The sequence below is a fragment of the Pongo pygmaeus genome, chromosome 9 (assembly GCF_028885625.2).
Source record: "Pongo pygmaeus isolate AG05252 chromosome 9, NHGRI_mPonPyg2-v2.0_pri, whole genome shotgun sequence".
Classification (NCBI taxonomy): Eukaryota; Metazoa; Chordata; class Mammalia; order Primates; family Hominidae; genus Pongo; species Pongo pygmaeus.
The window spans coordinates 59,780,529-59,801,587 of NC_072382.2; the positions used below are offsets into that span (position 1 = coordinate 59,780,529).

At 34.9% G+C, this 21,059-nt stretch overlaps 1 protein-coding gene across 23 annotated transcripts in view; it reads left to right on the top strand.

Moving 5' to 3' along the window:
• The window catches only part of SOX6 (SRY-box transcription factor 6), a 664,535-nt gene that overhangs the window by 295,289 nt on the left and 348,187 nt on the right, over positions 1–21,059 (top strand). For all 23 annotated transcript variants that reach the window (XM_054438794.2, XM_054438792.2, XM_063671129.1 and 20 more), the window contains one exon: positions 12,526–12,733. In XM_054438794.2, coding sequence (XP_054294769.1) covers positions 12,526–12,733 — 208 coding nt within the window. The remainder of the gene's footprint in view (positions 1–12,525; positions 12,734–21,059) is intronic.

Consider the following 21,059-nt stretch of genomic DNA (forward strand, 5'->3'; position numbering starts at 1 on the left):
CTGCAGAGGAGGGGAGCATGAGGAAGACTGACCTGACACCAGAGTAAGTGGTTACCTCTTAAGAGGAGCTCTATGGAATCATTTGAGACTCTCCAGGCATAGAAATGTGCTCTGTAAGAATTTGTCCAACATCTCCAACTTCTGCATAATCACTCCCTTTATTTCTCAATGCCATAAATTGTCAAAAAGACATTCTTTTTGTTCGGTAGGGGGTCCTTTTTTTCTTTTTTTCTCTGGGGTCCTTAGAGGGAACACAAGTTACCTCCTAGAAAGCCTGTGTTCATCTCTGCCCTAATTTGCTGTGTGACCTTAGGGAAGTCACTTTATATCTCCTGACTTCAATTTCCTCAGCTCGAAAAAGAAAGATTTGAACTACAATGACTAAGCCTCTTCACACTTCTAACTTTCTTGGTTTCAAGGTTAAAATTGGGATAGCCAATTTGACTTAGCTTACTGTTGTTTAGATTGAGTATCATGTATATGGTAGTTTGAGTACTAATGAATTGCCAGATGAAAATAACTGTCTAGAGTTGGTAGGCACATGAACCAGGCAGTAGTTGAATGTTATTTTTGTTTGTTTATTTGTTTTAGATGGAGTCTTGCTCTGTCACCCAGGCTGGAGTGCAGTGGCTTGATATCGACTCACTGGAACCTCCACCTTCTGGGTTCAAGTGATTCTCCTGCCTCAGCCTCTCCTGAGTAGCTGGGATTACAGTGTGTGTCACCATGCCCGGCTAATTTTTTGTATTTTTGGTGGAGACGGGGTTTCACCATGTTGGCCAGGCTGGTCTTGAACTCCTGCCTTCAACTGATTTGCCTGCCTCGGCCTCCCAAAGTGCTGGGATTATAGGCATGAGCCACTGTGCCCGACCAATAGTTGAATCTTGATAGAATGTTGATTTAATTGCTGGGAAATTCACTATCAGGCCTGCCTTAAAGCTCTTCTTACATGGCATGAAATCTTTAAAGCATGACATCTCTAAGGAATTCTTAGTGTCTTAATTCTTGTTGTTCAGACAGTACTGAGTATATTGAGTTTAAGGCACTACTCTTTAAGAGATATATAGAGAGAAACAATTGGAACGCACTCAGAGGAGAATGTTCAGACTGGCCGAACTGTGTTTTATGAAGAAGAAATGAAGGAAAAAGGGATATTTTCCCTAGATGAAGAGAAGATAGTAGGGTACTGTAATAGCTGTGAGTATGTATTGAACAACTGCCATTCTGAATGTTTCCATGGAATAGAAATATATATTGGAACATGTTTCATATTTCTGTAAAGAAGAATTTTGGACAACCCTCCAAAAATGGAATGAACCACTTTGGGAGCTGCTAAATCCTCTATTAGTGAAAGTGTTTAGGGAGAGGCCAAATAATCACTTGTCAAGGAAATTGTAACCACCACCATTTAATGATCACTTACTATGTAATGACACTGTTCTAAGTGTTCTATTTTTATTAATTCATTTAATTCCCATAACTCTTTGAGATAAATTCTTTACTGCACTATTATTATTGCCATTTTGCAGACAAGGAAATTAAGGCAAAAAGAAGTTAACTAACTTGTCTGAGCTTATATGGATGAGAGGTGGAAAAGCTGGGATTTAAACTGGAAAATCTTGCCCAGGGTGCCTGTACTTTGTTAACTATTTTATTATTCCATCTTCTCTTGCACAGGGAATTCAAGTGCTAGATGGGATTGAACAATTGGAGTTTTAAAGACCTCTGAATCTTGAGATTCTAATTTTGTGTGTGAGGCTGGTAGTGTATAGATAATGCAGGGCTTTTCTATGTGTCTGTCTTGACAGGTTTGAGGATGTTTTCTGTATTTAATCTATTCAGTATATTTACTTCCATTTATTAAATAAAATGTTAATGAGGCCATTCAACAAACTTTGGGGTTTGTTATTTTTTTTTCTGTGAATTGAAATAACATTTAGGAAACAACAGCTTATTTTTAAAGCCTTAGGAATCATGACACTTTAGCAAATATTGGTAACAAATCTATTTTCTGACACATCTATGAATAATTTTGTTATTCAACAGCATAGTAATATTGATAAGTGGCATATTATTTCAATTTTGAGAATGTTGTGTAAATCTAATATACTAGCAAATATCAGTTTTAATAAAAGAAAAAAATACACTTTCACTGTCATTCAAAAAATGATACTTTTGTCATGAATAATCCGTTGGCAATTAGAACTAAATATAGCATTTTAATTTATATATGCTTCTTTAACCCAATTCTTTTCTTTACAGTATGTCACGTTAGAAAAAACATACTTTCTTCCTCTGAGAAAGAACCGTAAATGTTTGCAATTTAGTCTTCAGCATATTAAAAAGGTTAGATTTCCTTTGTTAGCAAGAAGTTATTGGAACCTAAATCTTTTCTGTCAGTCAATAACACTATAGTAGAAGGTGTCTTATACAGCACAGTTGGCAAGTAGTTTTTTGTTCATCAAAAAAACAAAAGGTTGTTTAAAGTGGAGAATCAGAAAAAATGTTACATATATTGTCTATGGTATAAGTTAATGTAATATGTTAAACATAGTTGTATATATGTAACTTGTATAACATAATTTGGACATTTAATTGAAACTTTAAATATATAAATGCACTGCATACCAAGGAAGGATGGGGTATAGTGGTGGGAGCCATGTGACCTGGCAAGGAAGATTGATCACTAACATGGTTGAGTTGCCAGTCCGTGGTAATTTAAAACATAAATGACTTTTGGTTGTTTTTGCTATTGTGTTAACTTCTTTACATAAATTGTAGCTCCTTAATTCCCTCCAGTCAAAGACTACCAGGAACATACCTGTAGCTGAACACATTGGGTTTATTACTCATTTTTAATGAGGGAGAATATATACCATAGTGAACCATAGAACGTCTTAGGAAGAGAGTGTTATATTTGGACCTATTTTAGGGTTTGGGCTTTCTTTTGGTGGTTTTGAATAGGGTCTAAAGAAGCAGAAGTTTGTTGTAGATTGAGTGCCGTCCGAAACTGGGGCAAATCTATCATTCGATATCTCAATAAACCTTGTCTATAGGGAGGGCAGACTAGGTTGAGGATAACATTGCAACTGGAGAGGCTACAACTAAAATGGAAAACAAAGCAAAACTGACAACATATGGTGCTATAAGAATGAATACATTTAATTCATTCTTGCTACTGGATACAGGAAAGGGTACAAGTGAATAGTATTCTGTTCTTACAGTTAGACTGGGCAGCTGGTAGGGAAGTTGATTCTTGCAGCTACTTATGCCATTTCCCAGTCATTTCTCCCAACTGCAGTGACTCGCACCTGTATGTGGGTTTCAATTTCATTATACAGGCAAGATTCAACTCCTGACCTATGCTTTCTGACTCTTAATTCCTGACATCTGATCTGACTTTTGCAACCCCAGCCCACTGCTCTCCTCTGCTTGCAGTATGGCTGACCATCCACATTCCTTGTCTAGGTGTGGTCGGCAATCCAGCTGAATAAGAGGGGTAGTGTACTGTAGCTGCTCCTGGACACAGTAGAGAGAATCCATATGCAGATAGGATAAATAAGAATTGATAGTATTCCTAGAAAAAGCAAATTATAAATGCTAAAGTTCCTGGAGCTTTGTGAGAAGCCAGATCTCAATGGAATTGGTTTGAGGTGAACATTGATAATGAAGAAAGTAATGTAGTTTAGTATTTATTATTCCACTTAGATGAACAAGTATGAATCAAAACTTAAAAGGTGCCAGTTGTTATCATGACTGTATTTTCAGAATTGAAAATTGAAAAAAAGGGCAATTGGACAAAGGACATTTGTATTTAATAAGAGTAGCTATCATTTATTGAGTACTTATATGCTAGGCATTGTACTAAGTGCTTTATACAAGATTCATTTCTCATAGCAACTATTTGAGGATATAGTTATAGCTCTATCCTATAAAAACGCAGAGTCTAATTCCCATTCCCTTGACTTTTGGCAAGGCTTGGTGACTCACTATTGAATAGAATGCAGTGACAGTTATACAGCATGATTTCCCAGGCTAAGTTAGAAACAGTGGTATAGCTTTCATCTGGCTGTCTCTGGGACATGCACCTTTGGATCTCTGAGACACCACCTAAGAAAGAAGTTTCACTGTCTTGAAACTAACATACTGTAGAGAAGACACCATGCAGAAAGGTCATGTAGAGCTAGAGTAAGATGTCCAAGAAACCCTAGTTATCTCAGCCTTGAGCTCTTAAAATGTTCCCAGCCCAAGTACCTTATCTGTGAGTAAAGAAGCCTTTGAGATGACTTTGGCCTTAGCCACTGACTTAACTGTAACCTCATGGGAGACTTTAGACAGAACCACCCAGCCCAGATGCTCCCAAATTCCTGACCTACAGATAGCATTAAGGATAATAAATGATTAGTTTTGTTTTAAGCACTTTGTTTTTGGAGGATTTCTTATACAACAATACATAAGTAATACAAGTTACTTCTTGGTAATTCTTGTATTAAGGTGAATAATAAAGTGTAATTTTTGCCTCAAATGTAGATAAATCTCCTTTCTGGAAATGGATGGAAACAAAAAGACTTAGAAGGTAGTCATCATTGACATTGTGGCATCTTTTACTGTTGAGAGTGACCTTTTTTTTTTTTTTAAATCTATAGCCCTATGGATTAGAAAAAACATTGGATTTGGTGTTAGAAAACCTGCAGTTAAAGATTTTTACTGGTCCTGCCTATGTGACACGGAGGGAACAGTTTTGCTGAGTGTTGTTTTTTTCCTGCTGAAAGTGAAGATGTAGAATTTGGTATCTAGTTGTTGGTGACATATTTTTAGAATGACATCTAGAGACGAGTGCATCAGAGGAGGATGGTGAAGGGTCTGGAAATCATGGCAAATGAGAAATGGGCTTAGAAAGTGCAGGAGTTTTACCTAGAAAAAGACTATTAATTTAATATCTTCATTAAGATATTTGAACAACTCTCACGTGGATGAGGAAATCGATTGGTATTATGCATCTTTTGAGAGCAAACAGGAAACAATGTGTTGTAATTAATGTCTTAGTCCCATACTGCTGCTAATAACAAAATACCATACACTGGGTAATTTATAAACAATACACATTTATTTCTCACAGTTCTGGAGGCTGGGAAGTCCAAGATCAAGGCACCAGCAGGTTTGGTGTCTGGTGAAGGCCCAGTGTCTGCTTCCAAGATGACACCTTGTTACTGGATCATCTAGACAGAATCAATAAACTGTGTCCTCACATGGCGGAAGGGTGGAAGGGCAAAAAGGACCTAACTGTTTGCCTTTAGCACTTTTATAAGGTTGCTAATCTCATTCATGAGGGCTCTGTTCTCATAACTTAATCACCTCCTAAAGTGATTATGTCTTAGGCTTTGATTTATGAATTATGGGGGGACATACATTCAAACCATAGCAATAAGTATCTAGATTTTAGCTTACATGAAGATTAATTTTTTAATAATTAGATTTATTAGAAATAATATTTGAGATCCTGCAACTGTAGAAATGCCAAGGAAAGAAATCTTGTTTATTTTTTCTGGGTTTGGTAGAGGGAAACTATAATATACTGACTCTCTTGACATCTTCAAGAAGGCCAAAATCTATTCTTTTAAATTACTATTTTTTTCTGTTTCACCTAAGCATCAATGTATAAAATAGCTTTTGTTTTTCTTTACCACATGAGTAATATGTTTATGGAAGATGAATTAGAAAACACAGATAAGCAAAAAAAGGAAATGAAAATTACCAACAGTCTTACCACCATTTAGGAATCACTGTAAATATTTTGATATATCTTTCCAGTTTGTGTATGTTTGTGTGTGGGGGAGCACATTTACACTTATGCACACATATAAATAATTGGTGTTATATTCCAAATACTACAGTATATGCTTTTTTCATTTAATACACCTTTCCTTGTGAATAAATTATTTCTATGACTTCTTTGATATTTATATTTAAATGTGAAGATGAAATTTATTTTCTGATTAAAAGTATTATTTGTGATAGAACATTTACAAAATATAGAGAACTTCAAAAAGGAAATAAAATTATCTATTATCCCAATACTCAGAGGACCATTAACATTTTATTGTGTACTATGATCTCTTTTTTTCTGTACATAATTTTTTTAATGATGTATAATGTGCTACCAAACAGTAGATCTTATTCCTTCTATCTAACTATATTTTCATACTCATCAACCAACTCCTCTTTATTCCCAACCACCACTAGCCTTCCTAGCCTCTAGTAACTACTGTTCTATTCACTACTTCTCACATGTGAGTGAGAACATGTGATATTTGTCTTTCTGTGCCTGGCTTATTTCACTTAACATAATGTCCTCCAGCTCTATCCATGTTATTGCAAATAACAGAATTTTATTCTTTTTTTTACTGTAAGTAATATTCCATTGTGTATACATACTACATTTTAAAAATTCATTTATCTGTTGATGAAGGTGATGGATATCCTAGTTCCCCAAATTTGATCATTACACATTATATGCTTGTATCAAAACATCACATGTACCCCATGCATGTGGACAACCATTATGTATCCAAAAATTTAAAATAAAAAAGCGTATTAGTCTTATTAATATACTTTGAACTAACAATACATTATGAATATTCCCACATTTCATTAAATTTTCTGCAAGACTATGCTTTTCAGTAGCTTCAAAACATTTCATCATATAGATAAAATCATAATGCCCTCAAATAATTCCTACAATTGGAATAACTAGGTTGCCTATAGTTATTCATCACTGTAAACAACAGTATGTTCAATAGACATGTTTGTTTTTAATGACTGTGTTGTATTCCACTGTGTAGTTGTATCATCAATTCCTTATGTTTTAATATCTCAGTTCTAAATGTTTAGCTTAAGCAGTCCTCTCATCGTTGGAGCAAATCTTTGCTCTTTGTCTGTTTGATTTTTTTTTGTTTGTTTGTTTTGAGAGACAGAGTCTGGCTCCGTTGCCCAGGCTGGAGTGCAGTGGAGCAATCATGGCTTACTGTGGCCTGGACCTCTGAAGTTCAAGCAATTTTCTCCCCTCAGCCTCCCAAGCAGCTGGGATCACAAGTGTGCACCACCACACTCAGCTAATTTTTTTTATTATTTGTAGGGATGGGGTCTCGCTGTGTTGCATATGCTGGTCTCAAACTCCTGGACTCAAGTGATCCTCCTGCTTGACTTCTCAAAGTGCTGGGATTACAGGTGTGAGTCACTGTGCCCAGCCTTTTGATTATTTTTGACATATTTGATAAGTAGCTGTTTCAAGTTTGTCAGTCCACACATTTAATTTTGTTGTATGCTCTGGAAGCCTATGGAAGAAGCATGAAGTCCTGAAATCCTTTAAGAGTTAAAATTTAGTTACAGATATGACAATTACATGCAAAATAGTAATGAATATTTTATTCTAGTATATTATTAAATGCTAAATTACATGGTTATGATTAAGTGCTTCGATGTGTAGTTTGGAGGGTAGCATGATAGTGAGGTCCAGTATAGTCAGGGGTGCTTCAAGGATGAAATGCAGTTTGATCTGAACTTTGAAGAGTGAGTTGGGTTCAAAGTTAAGGAAGATATAGGGCATTCCAGGGGAAAGCAACAAGACACACAAATGCCCAAAGATTTGAGTAATTTTGATATATTCAATACCATGAGACGGCTACTTAAATTTAAAGCCATTTGAATGCCATTGGTGAACAATCAGTTTTGAATAGTAACTTCTGAAAAATCTGAACAATATTTGTTTTAGTATTTTTTGTTTTTGATATTTACTTTATCTCTTCAAATACTGGAAGACATCTTAATTAAAATTATTGTTTTGCAAATATGCAAAAACTGCTTTTTCTTTCCTAGAAATTTTGTCTAATAACTATTTTTTGATACTACTGTGTACTTTTTCAATCATCTACATATATTTTACATACTGCATTTAATTGATTTCCAGTGAAATGCTCTTTAGATTATCTGAGTCAACATGACTTTTTTCCTTTATTTGGGACTAGGATACTTTTAAATCATATTTTGAAAATTTTCTTCACTGTTAGGTTTGGTGGGGCTGCTGAAGTTAGGGGTTGAAAGAAAAGAAATTTATAGTACATTTCCTTTGAATAAACTAATGTTTACTAACTCAGTGCCCACATGTTCTTCTTTTTGTGATGTTCATGTGTTTAGTCATGTTAAACAGTGGTTGTTTTCGAAAGAAAAATCAAAAGAAGAGAAATAATCTCCTTTATGTTATTTTGAAGAATCACAACCAGCTTTAAAAATTTTTTACAGAATTGTATTCACATCATAATATTAAGCCAAAACACATTTATGTCATTGTTCTTTAGGGAGCGGTATTTCTTAAAGTGGGATCAGGACCTGTGCATCGGAATCACTTGGGTTGTTCATCAATATTCAAATTCCTTGGCCCCATCATTGTGGAAGGTGGTATGGGGTGAAGGAATCTGCATTTTAACACACTTGCCAGATAATTCTACACATTGAAGCTTGAGAACCACTACTTTAGGGAAATATTGTCTCAAGTCTCTTCAGAGCAGTGCTGCAGTGACATACATTAAGGCTTGGTAGATATTATCATTGGACATTGGTTTAGACCATTCTCACACTGCTATAAAGAAATACCTGAGACTGGGTAGTTTATAAAGAAAAGAGGTTTAATAGCTCATGGTTCTGCAGGCTGTACAGGAAGCATGGCTGGGGAGGCCTCAGGAAATTAACAATCATGGCAGAAAGCAAAGGGGAAGCAGGCACATCTTATATGGCTGGAGCAGGAGGAAGAGAGAGAGTGGGGAGGTCTACACACTTTTAAACAACCAGATCTCATGAGAACTCACTCATTATCATAAGCAAGGGGAAAGTCTGCCTCCAAGATTAATCACCTCCCACCAAGCCTCTCCTCCAACATTGGGAATTACAATTCAACTTGAGATTTGGGCAGGAACACAAATCTAAACCATATCAGATATTTTGCCTCAATTGATGTGTCATTGGACCTGTTCTGTTCTTGAGAAATTACAAAATAATCTGGGCTTTTTTTCTTAATAAAATTTACTTTAAAGTTATATAGCCTCCTTAAAAAAACCAGAGATTCTTTGTCAAGATTTTTTTTTAAAGTTGGCATTATTGACTGCATATTAGACAGTAACCTATTATAAGTTTATTAATTTATGTACCCCTTTTACTCAGATGAATTGCTTACAGGCTTCCACTTATGAAAGGTTAATATTTGTTAGGTTTTAGAAAGTTAAAAAGTGATGGCCGGAAATGGTAAATTTTGCCCCCTCCCATTGTTGTTAAGCATGGTATAACATGACACACGACTTAAGCCATTAGTTTTTATTTACTGCCTATTTTTACAATTTGGTGACATATTGCAAGTAATTCTTGTGGCTTTTGTGGGGAAATCATGACTCTCAAGCCTCTTGCTCTCTGCTGCTTGGTAGTGTTGAGCCACTTTGCACAGATTATGGGGCTAAGAACAGTGTGGGTCATCATTGCAATGAGGAACCCATGGTTATTGTCTGTGGTGCAGGATGGCAGTGACCACATTCCCATGAGTAAACAACAAGGAACATAGTTCAACAAGTACGTAACAATGCGCAAATAAGACTGTTTGGCATTAGTCCTGATAGGAAAAAATGGTTGTCTTTGGAGCCTAAGTGCTCTCAGGACAATCTAAAGTTGTTACTAGGGGAGAACCTCTCTTAGCATCTTTCAATTTCAGTTTGGCAGTGATGGGAAAATCTCCTTTATTATAGTCAATTGTGAGTCATTTGTAGGTAACCACTTCCACATATTACCACATATTACTGTTTTGACTTGTTCTTTAATTCCTTAGGTTGAGTCAGGGTTTTTTTTTTTTTTTTTTTTTTTTTTGGCCATAATGTGACAATAATTGGCATCTGAAATGAAAGCAACTGAAGTATGATTGATCAAATGGTAATTATTAATTCATAGAAGTCTTGGTCAGATGTCTAATATGGACTTTATTAACAGGTTTAAATGGCTTTGACAAATATATCTCTGCATTTTCATTCACACAAGTGGAGAATGAACTGGCTATTCCAAGAAGCCACATACTAGCCATGACTGGCATCTAAAAGAAAGGGTTCCTCTGCATCACTTCACAGAATTCTTGTAAACATTAAGTGAGATAAAACTTTCTTTTGTCTTTCCTGGAGGAAGGAAGGGATCTAGAAGAAAGGTAAAGAGGAGCTCTCTTTCCTGCCCTGCCCCATTTATTTTATCCTTTTCCGTTTATTTCAGCATAAATATATTGAGCTGCTCTATTCTGGGCATTGTACTAGCAATGGGTATGCAGAAAAAATTAAGATTTATCTCTTAATAAAAAGATTCAGCTTAATTGAGATATAATAAATATACCATATAATTTACCCACTTAATGTGTACAATTCAATGGTTTTTAATACATTCCAAGGTTTCACAAGATTTATCTTAGTTCGAGACTCATGAACATTTTTTACTTCATAATTCCTTAGGTCCAGAAGGAAGACAAATCTCTTTAGTCCCATTCCTAAATCTGTTCCTTCCTTCAGGAAATAGTATCTACCAGTTATTAAACACCACCTCAGTATTGTGAGCCCAGCACTATGCCGTGGTGCCTTACAGATAGTATCTCATTATGTGCTTTCAATAACCCTGAAAATCCATTGTATCCCACCTTATATACAATGACAATAATCCGAAATACCTAACATTTGTTGAGTACAATTATTATGTCATTTAATATATGTAGAAATTTACTGCTGTAGATATCATTTTCCTTTTCTCCCCTTTTCCCATTAGTTAAACTATGTAACTTTTGCCCCATGCTTGTCCTCAAATTCTTGACTCTTACTGGGCTTCCTTGTGAAGGAAAGAGATAGAGGAGCAATTAGGATTTTCAGGAGTCTGATGGTGATTAAAAGACTGGCTGATTTACTTTATACACTTTTTTTATATAAATATAGGGAGAGAGAATACCCTTGTGCAAACAGATAAAAGGTGAATGCAAGGCTGCAGAAGGGCTATGGCAAAATAATAGCTGTTTCCAACCCTCAGTTCCAGTTTAAAGAAATATAAAAATATTTTATTTCTATGAACTTTTAGGTGTTTGTTTTCCACCTACGATTTGCTTTTTCCTTTTCAGCTGATCCATCTAACCCTCTTCACAGTTAGCTAACTTCTCTATACTGTGAAGTAATTCCTGCACAAATATTTCTATAATAAGCCTGTCCTTTTGTTAAAAAAAATACTTCTCACCTGAGATTAAACTTGTCCTTTTGTAAAATAAAAAAAAAAAGACGTTTATAAATCATGTTGCTATAAAGACACATGCACACGTATGTTTATTGCGGCACTATTCACAATAGCAAAGACTTGGAACCAACCCAAATGTCCATCAATGATAGGCTGGATTAAGAAAATGTGGCACATATACACCATGGAATACTATGCAGCCGTAAAAAAGTATGAGTTCATGTCCTTTGTAGGGACATGGATGAAGCTGGAAACCATCATTCTCAGCAAACTATCGCAAAGACGAAAAACCAAACACTGCATGTTCTCACTCATAGGTGGGAACACTTGGACACAGGAAGGGGAACATCACACACCGGGGCCTGTTGTGGGGTGGGGTGACGGGAGAGGGATAGCATTAGGAGATATACCTAATGTAAATGACGAGTTAATGGGTACAGCGCACCAACATGCCACATGTATAAATATGTGAAAAACCTGCACGTTGTGCATATGTGCCCTAGAACTTAAAGTATAATAATAATAATTAGAAAAAGACGTTTTTAAATGCCACATGAAAAATGTGCTGAAGTATCAGTGGTAAGGATAAGGAATAGAAAGAGACTTCTGTAACTTTGGACAGCTGTGTAGCTAGAAAAACCAAAACAAAACAGTTTTCTCCAAACCCCAGCACACAAAAATATTCACGTTGACTAACTTTCTGGCACTGATTTAGATAATTTCTATATTTTCTGGTGAACAATGAACATTGGCTACTGAAGCTAACTTTTCTACTTGTTCTAAACTAAAGGACAGTGTTTTTTATGATGTACTCCTTTTTATGCTATGGGAAGAGTGTTGCTAATAAAAGTGTCCAATTAAAAGAAAAACTTTACCAAGCCTAATAATTAGTCATTTAATCTGAACTAATTTAAATGAAAGGTGTAAATGAGTAAGGGGTTGAAATGTTTGTTTTTGAAGCACTTAAACTGTTTTATATTTAAAAAGCTAAACAGTTTTAATGTGCAACTTCACACTAGTTCCTTTGACAATTGCTTCTTTAATGTTTTGTTTAATCGGTATTGTTTAATCAGAATTGTATTTTTTATTTGTCCTACTAAGTTACTTATATTTTATTTTAATTAATATATTTTATTTGTCCTACTAAGCATCATATACTGTCCTGAGTTTGGGATGTTTTTCTCCAGTAGCATGCAAAGAAACATATTCTAATGGTTTTATTTTATTTTATTTTTCTAGGAATCAGAGAATAATAAGTTATGTTCCCTATATTCCTTCCGAAATACCTCTACCTCACCACATAAGCCTGACGAAGGGAGTCGGGACCGCGAGATAATGACCAGTGTTACTTTTGGAACCCCAGAACGCCGCAAAGGGAGTCTTGCCGATGTGGTGGACACACTGAAACAGAAGAAGCTTGAGGAAATGACTCGGACTGAACAAGAGGGTATGTGTGGACTTCACTGTTGGGCTCTATTTTTTTTTCTTCTAAAGATTCCAGGCCTTAAAAAAAAAAAGTGGGATTTCAAGGGTCAGAGAAGTGCATAATTGGCACTAGCTAGGAAAAAGTTATTCAGAGGTTACTATGGTGATGGCAGATTGTGATCCATTAGGAGTGTTAAACAGCTCCGTTTTTCTAAAACTTTGTGCATTTTATTTGGTTCTTAAGATAACAGGTTAAGATTTTAAACTGACCATAATCCTACTCTGGAAAAAGGTAACAAGGGATTTTTCCTAACTGCAACTTTATTTTTCATTTTTTCTCCCCTATTTCCTTTTGGTGGATAGTATTTTTTTATAAAAATGTCAACTGTTTAAAAAGCAAAATTAAAAAGATTTCTCTTCATTTTTATAAATATATTATTTTATCTCCTAACATTGTAGAATGGAGAGTTAGAGGGCTTCAAACATTGTTAAAACTGAAAGTATATGAGTGACTTCTTTGATACATGACATCTCTTGCAACATCCCACATCTACCTTCTCTACTCTGTACAAGAGTTCACTCAGGTTCATGTACATCCTAGAAAACAGAAATGAAAGAAGACTCTCCAATAATATTTTTAAACAAAGTAAATCAAGTCTAAGTGATGGTTATACTATGTTGCACTTTCAGTTTTTATGTACAGATCTTAGGCCTTAAAATGTAGAGTAATTAATAGCTCTGGACTTATTGCTAGCATTGCAAGTTAAATTGAGACTTTTGTGATACTATAGACAAATTGGGATTTGATATTAGGGAATTTTTCATGTAACTTAATTTTATTCCTTTGAGGGCTCAAAAACTTAAAAGATTCCAATTAATTTTTGTGGAAGTCTTTCTAAAATATATTGCATGCTTCCCTGTTTTACTAATCAGGTAATATGACACAAAATTTATATATTTTTTGATGACCTAGGGTCATAATACAGTAGACTAGGAACTTCAGTACCCTTCAAACAATTATGTGACCCTGGGTAAATTCTTCAATCTACTAGAGCCACAAAATTTAAAATTTGGTTACTGAGTTTGCAACTTAAACATTTTGAGGATTAATAATAATAATGAATATGTCTTTAACTGTAAACTATATAAATATTAACTATAAACTTATAAATTTGACTTGTAAGTATTACATTATATATAACATATATAACTGATATATTATAAATGTCAATTATTTTACTGTGCTATAATAATGCCCCTAGTGATCATTGAGATTATTAGCACTTTGATTTTATGGTTATTTTTCAATTATGAAACTTAAGAGTTTTTGTGTCTGCTTGATATATATATCTTTTTGTATGTATGTATTTTTTTTGGTGTGTGTGTTGATTTCTCCTTCAATATCAGGTTGCAAGCTATTATTTCTTGCTTAGTTGTAAATAATTTCTAATTTTCTCCTATTTACCTATAGATTATAAAATTAGATAATCAGGACATTCTGGACTGTATTTGAAATATGAACAAGTATGTTCTGGAGGTGTTGCTGAGAGATTCTGGGAAATACATATGATCTTTAGTGCATGAACTACATGCTGACACTTTTGGCTTCTGAGACTTTGTTGTCCGTATTCTTGGCTATGTTCTGAATAATGGGGATTGCCAGATAATTATCTACTGAATAAGTAAGATCACTAGATTACTTTTAATTGTGATCCACCAAAAGATGGTTCCAGTTCTATAAGTAAGTGGTTTTCAAAATACTTTGGAGGAGTCTTTAATGTAAAAATAAAGACATTGATTGATGATGATTTTTTTCTTGAACTACTAGGGAATTTTAAATCATTTTTTCCTTGCAAGTAATGGTTAATTTTCTCTTCATCCTCTTTGTTACCATGTGTTACAGTTGATTTTGTATAAGAGAGACACTTACAGAATGAGACAGTAGTCCTTTAAGAGTCATTTATTACTGTATTTCTACTAGTAATGAATGTTTTCATACTCTACAGATTTTTTTTTTGCAATATGTATGTTTTAGACATCAGAAATTCAGGCATCTTTAGTATATATTAGTGTATGTAATATAAATATATTAAACACAGATATTAAATGACCAAAAACATGCTCATCGAATTTACCAATCTCACAAATCTGGAACAGTGAATATAATGGATTAAAGAAACGAAACTTAAAATGTTTTGACAAACTGAAACTATGAACTTAAAAATAACCTACCAAGATAAAATTTAATAGATCTTATTATCAACTTCAGAAGTTGTGACCCAAATCCCAGCTGCACAAGTAATTACTGAAGAAAATTCAAATAACAGCCAGATGAATGATTAAAAAAAAAAACCTATGAGTTTTAAGTGACAGAAAATGTAATGGGGTCAGCATAGTGAATATTGCCAAAAAAATTGCCAGTGCTATTTCAGTCAGCATCACTAGAAGTACAGTATTATGCATTCAAGAGTTGGTAGTCCCACTAAACTCCCTGCTCAATAGAATGTTTATGAAGTATTGTGTTGAGTTCAAAATTACCACACTTTAAGAGGAACTCAAAGGCATTGGGATATTCTCAGAGAACAACTGGTATAATCACAGAGATGAAATTATATAAGAAGAAGAATGGTTGAAGGAATTAGTAATACTAACCCCAGAGAAAAGAAAATCAAGGATGACGTGATGGCGCCTTTAAAGATTAAAGTCACATGGAGGAGGGATTGGGTTTATACTGTCTAGCTTCCTGGGGATAGAATACAGATCAGTGACAAGAAGTTTTGAGGAACCTGATTATGGTTGATAAGACCAACTAGCTAACAGTTGTAGCTGTCTGTATGGAATATTCTCCCTTGGAAGATAGTAACTTATCTATCCTTAGAGATATGCAGCAATCTCTATTGTCATTTTAATAGAGGTGTTGTAGAGGACAGAAGTTTGATCTTTTTCCAATGCCAAGACTATGAATTTTTATGAACATTCTTATAAAATATTCCACAGTTTATGGTATATCTTTTTTTTACAGCACTTTTCAAGGACTACATAGTATTGTTATTATTTTTCTACATATTCTTCTGTGAAATGCATTTTATTAAAACTCAAGGATTCTTAATTTTTCTTTCTGTGAATCCCTTTGATAGTCTAGTGAAGCCTACAGATCTTTTTTTAAAAATTATTTTAAATGCATAAGGTAAAATACACAGATTACAGAGAAAATGAATCATATTAAAACAGTAAATAGGCCAGGCATGGTGGCTCACTTTGGGAGGCTGAGGCAGACAGATCATGAGGTCAGGAGATCAAGACCATCCTGGCCAGCATGGTGAACCCTCATCTCTACTAAAAATACAAAAATTAGCCGGGCATGGTGGCACGTACCTATAGTCCCAGCTACTCGGAAGGCTGAGGCAGAAGAATTGCTTGAACCCGGGAGGCAGAGGCTGCAGTGAGCTGAGATCATGCCGCTGCACTCCAGCCTGGGTGACAGAGCGACACTCTGTTTCAAGACAAACAAACAAACAAACAAACAACCAGTAAATAATTTAAAACATTTGTGATATGGTAGAATATGCTATTCCACTAATGCATTAAGAAAACAAGATCTTATAGAGGGCCTAACAGTATAATAATTTTGAAGTAGTGATAAGCGTAAAAGATATTTTGAGATATCTCCAAGTATAATGTAATATAAAATATCAATTGAGATACTATTGGTGACAATGTCATAGGAACCACAAATACAGTATGGTTTGTTACTTGCATCCATAATTTAAGGAAATGTAAATTTTCAATACAGGCTAGTGAAAAATAATTTTTCCACAAAAGTTTAGAGACCCCTTGAATTCTATCTATGTCTGCTGGAGTCTGTGGACCACCAGTTAAGAATCCCTATGCTAGATGATATGGTACACCCATAATGAATAAAAGAATGGTCTCTAACTTTTAATAATTCATATTCTAGTAAGAGATATAAGGCATATAAAAATGAAGTCTAATTCAGTATCTAGTATATAATAAATTCCATAGAGCTATATAGATAAAATATTATGGGAATTTACTAGATAGAAAAATTACTTCTGCCTTGGAAGCCATTGGAAGGTTCTATAGGGAAATGGGTCTTAGTTGGTCTTGGAGAATGAAAGGATTTATATAGACAGAAATTGAGAGGAGAAACATTTCAGGCAGAAAGAATAGGCAGAGGACTTTAAAACGGCCAACAGTTCAGGTTCTAAATTAAATAAAGAAGATGCATATGGGATATAAGACTGAAAAAGTAGGTTGTGTTCAGATCATGGAGGCCCTTTGACTCTTGCCTAAGAAGTTTGAACTTTATATTGAAGGCAATGGAGGAACCACTGACTGTTTTTTAGCACAGTAAGTTGATGGATTAGAGCTTTCTTTCAGGGAAGTTAATCTGGCTGCACTGTTTAGGATGAATGGGAGCAGGGAGAGACATTAAAGAAATTGTTTCAAGCTAGAGATAATGAGGGTCTGCTGAACGAAGGCAGCAGAAATGAGGAAGGAAGGGGGATGCATACGGAAAAGATATTAGAAGATAGAATTGTTAAGAGTTAATGTTTAAGTGTAGAGACCAAGACAGAAGAATGGTTCAAAGAGTGCTCAGAATTTCTAAACTCTGGGCAAATAGGAACGTGGCAATACAATTAAAAAAAAAAGCGGAGGAACATGTTTTGGACATGGGAGCAATGAGAATTTTTTTTTTCTTTTATTATTGTTATTATTATCATTATTATACTTTAGGTTTTATGGTACATGTGCGCAATGTGCAGGTAAGTTACATATGTATACATGTGCCATGCTGGTGCGCTGCACCCACCAACTTGTCATCTAGCATTAGGTATATCTCCCAATGCTATCCCTCCCCCCTCCCCCCACCCCACAACAGTCCCCGAAGTGTGATGTTCCCCTTCCTGTGTCCATGTGTTCTCATTGTTCAATTCCCACCTATGAGTGAGAATATGCGGTGTTTGGTTTTTTGTTCTTGCGATAGTTTACTGAGAATGATGATTTCCAGTTTCATCCATGTCCCTACAAAGGACGTGAACTCATCATTTTTTTATGGCTGCATAGTATTCCATGGTGTATAGTTTGGTATCTTGAGTTTGAATCCTAATTTTGATTATCTACTTGGAGCATAGTATAGAATAGCATAATGGGAGAACAGAAATAATTATAGAAGGGGTCATTAAAAAGTTTAGGATAGATTTCTGCTTCTCAAATAATTATATTCTAGGTCTAAGGAGGTGTAACAGCTCCACCAATATTTGCCTGACATTGATCCTTTAAAGTTCCAGGTCCATCTCCTCATTTGGGACGTATTATCTCATTGGACACCTAAAAGTCTTCAAATGCATTACCCACCTCTCCCTCACATCTACTTCATGGTTTGAGGGCCATATTTCATGATTAGCTGAGAGACAAGCCTGTGATTGACATAATAAATGATCACCTTTCTTGCATTATTCTTGTCCTGGAGAATATTTTTACTCTTTATCAGACTAAATACCTCTCCCTCATTTGCCCTCATCTACAAGAACTGATCTGTAAAAAGTTCATTATGGTCCTTTTAAAAACTATATTTGCATGATGAAACAAAAACTCCCCAGGCAGATGCTTTGATCAACCAAATTGTTGTCCAGTGTTTAATCTGCTATTCCTTCAAGAAATGCCCTCTCCTGAGTAGTGATTTGACTAGATTGTAAAACACTGTTGAACAAAGGCGCTACATCTGAAGTGCCCCCTCTGAAACTGAGACTTATGGGAAGATAGGCAAAGTTTCTGTCTTTTGTAAGTTTAACTTTGATTTAGTATTATAGATAGGTAAATTGGTATGTAGGTAGGTAGACAGATGCATAGATGGATTGAATGATTGAATGTCAGAAACCACCTTTTAAAACATTGGTGGATAGAGTGTACAGCAAGGCTTTGATTAATAGATTCAGGTTAAGATGCTTCCAAGGCTAAAATTCTTCAGCTATAATAAAATGATGAATTTTAGTTATCCTTGTATCACCCGTCTTGTTGCCAATATAGCTAGGCTCTAACATAAGCGACAGAAAATGAATACTTTAAAAAGGACTTCTATATCTAAATACATATATTTAATCAGAGAGTCCTTTGGCTTCTGAAAATAAGTTGTCTAATGAGAATTTCATTTGAGCAGCTGTGACTGAGGAGGTCAACAGGCACTGCCTAGGAGAATATGGCCCAGCTGGTTAAATCTGGTTGTTGTCGTGATTTAAATGGTCAAGTGCTGCTTGTAATCCAGGACCGTCTGTTTGTAAAGGGAAGAGTGAGTGCTTCAGCATAATGTACAGCTGTTTTAATCTCTCTTTAATAATAGTGCTTCAGCCACTATCATGTCTTGTGTATCATACTACTAAGTATATGATCCTAGGCCGAGGGCACTGGTTTGAGTCAGGTTCTGGAGTCATCTGAGATTGCAGGAAAAGGGATACAATGATAAAACTCAACTGTCTGACAAAATAAAACTAAATTCCTGACTCTATGGCTCTTTTTAAAACTTATTCTTTAGGTAATAATTATTGTGATTAGGAGAGAGTGACAAAGCTTGTAGTTAGGTAGAAATATTAAAATAAATGAACTCTCTTTGTTAGAGCCATAAATGTAGTGGAAAGTATGCAAGCTTTAGATACAATTCCATAGGACGTACATTGGTCAGAAATTAGAGTATTTGCCCAGTGGAATTGTGTGCTTTCTGCTATCATGGTAATAAAAGTATGTGGATTCATTTTACTGTGCATGTAAGAAGGGACAGCAGCATTTGAGCTTTGAATTCCTGGTGGGACAGGCTTTCCAATGGATTATGCAGCTGTTTCCAAGCACAAGAATGAGCATGTGTTTATGTGTATATCTGATGGATTATTATCATTGTTCACATCTCTAAACAATCATTTGTATTTCTACATATATTTTCACTGAAATATATTTACTTTGCTTATAAGTTGTGTTTTGCTCCTCTGATAGACTTTGCTGTACTAAAAGAGATATATGGTATAGTTTAAACAATGAGGAAATTCATTTTTAAAAGTCATGTCTTTGAGCTAGATCTGAGTTTGAATCTAAGTTTTAATATTTAGAGAGACAGTATAGCCTACTGAGTGTAGACTCTGGAGCTAGGTTGCCTGTGTTTGAATTTCAGTTCAGCATTTCCTAGATGGATGACATAGAGCATGTTACTTGATCTCTCTGCTTTAGTTTCTCAACCAAAAAATGGGTATCTTTACAGTGTTATCATAAGGATCAAGGTTTTCATGAAGATGAATAATTAGTTAAGGCAACTAAAGCATTTAGAACATTGCCAGCTCAAAGTAAGTGCTCAATAAATGTAGCCAGCATCATTTCCTGGTTGTGTGACTTTGGACAAATTAATCTTTTTGTGCTTCAGTTCCCTCATCTGTAAATCTGTATGAATGATACCTGCCTTGCAGGGTTGTTGTGAGGATTTGACATATTAATATATACAATATTTAGCTTCTGAAATTATAACTATTACTAGTATTGCTATTATAACTACTATTGCTGTTATTATTTGAAGAAACTTTTAAAAAAGAAAATTATTCTAGGAATCTCATTCTGTACCACAGACAGAATCATAGGAAATGTCCCATGGTGTTAAGGGATTTAGCATTTGGCAGCAATGATGTTCTTGTGTTCTGGAAGAGCAATTCAGTTTAACTTTCTTTTCAGGCTATTTGGAAAAGCTGATACTAAAGTTTCCCCACTGAAAGCCAATCATCCCTTCTGAAAAATATGTGGAATGTGATGGTGTCAGTGAGAGAGGTTGGCAAAGCCTTGGATGAGGTTTTTAGATAGTAGCCAGTTAAGAGCAATGTGTTTCTGTTAAAGCAAAAAATCTATTAAAAGCCCATTTTTTAAAATTAACATTCACACCCTGTGAGAGCATCACAATAATTTTTAAGGCAAAATTTGTGGATATTAGGTTTTTACCACTATTCTGATTGAAAGTTATATTGATGAAGCACTTATAATATCCCAGCTTTAAGCCTTGTTTTATGTTTCTCATTAAAAGGAAAATTTGGAAAGGTTTTGGAGTTTTGCATAAGAAACACTTTAAGTATTCGTTAAAACACCCATAATTGTTATTTCAAATAAATTGGAAATTTCAAGTCATTTAAATGCTGAAGTTTCCCAAGACCATTCATACTTTTGGTGAAGAAGCAATTGGGCATTCAGAACAATGCGGATACAACTTCATTTAAATTCATTTTTTCTTCTCTTTAAAATCTTTCCTCCCAATGATATTTGCGTCCTTGCTCCTGTTTTAAAAAATTTGTATCATATTCATA